This window comes from Nannospalax galili, unplaced genomic scaffold, assembly GCF_000622305.1.
Source record: "Nannospalax galili isolate Female #2095 unplaced genomic scaffold, S.galili_v1.0 scaffold551, whole genome shotgun sequence".
Lineage (NCBI taxonomy): Eukaryota > Metazoa > Chordata > Mammalia > Rodentia > Spalacidae > Nannospalax > Nannospalax galili.
In genome coordinates, this window is record NW_008329034.1 from 31,013 (window position 1) to 32,248 (window position 1,236).

General features: G+C 44.0%; 1 protein-coding gene across 1 annotated transcript; it reads left to right on the plus strand.

Annotated features, from left to right (window-relative positions):
* The first annotated feature begins 296 nt into the window (after positions 1-296).
* Positions 297-1,235, plus strand: LOC115069786 (olfactory receptor 14J1-like). Its single transcript, XM_029562013.1, is given in 1 exon segment — positions 297-1,235. A coding segment is annotated over 1 exon segment (939 nt).
* The last annotated feature ends 1 nt before the right edge of the window (position 1,236 follows it).

Here is a 1,236-nt window from a genome sequence, read left to right on the forward strand (position 1 = left end):
GAAATATTTTATGAAGTAAATCAACTTTTTTCTGAGATAGTGTTGCTAACATGATGTCAGGCTCATCCTTCTGAAGCAACTAGTTTTGTACTTAAACCCTGAGCTCCAAATATTTAAGAATCTGAACTTTATCCTTTAAACCTCACATGAAGTACATAACTGATAATTTACACAGATTCTCTGCCATTAGTTGTTGAACCAAACAGTGCTAATTAAAGCCATACTTTTTTGTGCATTCTTTGTGTTTCATTTCACATTTTTATTTTCCAGCTGCTTCCACAATTTCTATTGTCAACATGATTGTGAGAAACATAACCATAGTGAGTGGCTTCTGCCTCCTGGGGTTCTCTGACAAGAGGGAGCTGCAGATCCTATATGCTTGGCTCTTCTTGCTGATGTACCTGTTGGGCTTGGCAGGTAACTTCATCATCATCACCATCACAACGCTGGACCCACAGCTCCAATCTCCAATGTATTACTTCCTTAAACACCTTTCCCTTTTTGACCTCTCCTCCCTGTCTGCCACTGTTCCCCAGTCTATCCACAATTCCCTGACTGGCAGTGGATACATTTCCTATGCCCAGTGTGTGCTGCAGGTTTTCTTCGTATCCTTAGGTGGTGCTGAGTTGACCATTCTCACGGTGATGTCTTATGACCACTATGTGGCCATATGCCTCCCACTGCACTATGAGATCGTCATGAATCCCAGAACATGCAGGTGGGCTGTGACACTTGTGTAGATAAGTGGAGGAATCTCAGGATCCTGTTACACAGCACCCACTTTCTCTATGAGATTCTGCAGGGCCAAAATAATCCCCCAGTTCTTCTGTGATGTCCCCCAGTTCCTCAAGCTCTCCTGCTCCAATGATTACCTTGGAGTGACTGGAGTGGCTGCTTTCCTGGCTGTGGTGGGAACTGCTTGCTTCACTGCCATTTGCCTCTCCTACATCCAGATATTCTCCACAGTCCTCAGGATACCCTCTGGGGAAGGTTGGTCTAAAGTCTTCTCCTCCTGTCTTCCCCACCTCTGTGTGGTCTCATTTTTCCTGTTCACAGCTGCCATTGCATATCTAAAGCCAACCTCAGGCTCAACAACTTCTCTAGATCTCATGCTCTCTATGTTTTACACAGTAGTTTCCCCAGTACTCAACCCTGTTATCTATAGTCTGAGGAATGAGACCATTAAGTGGGCACTAAGGAAGTTACTTCTAGGTGGAGAATTCATTAAAAAATGAT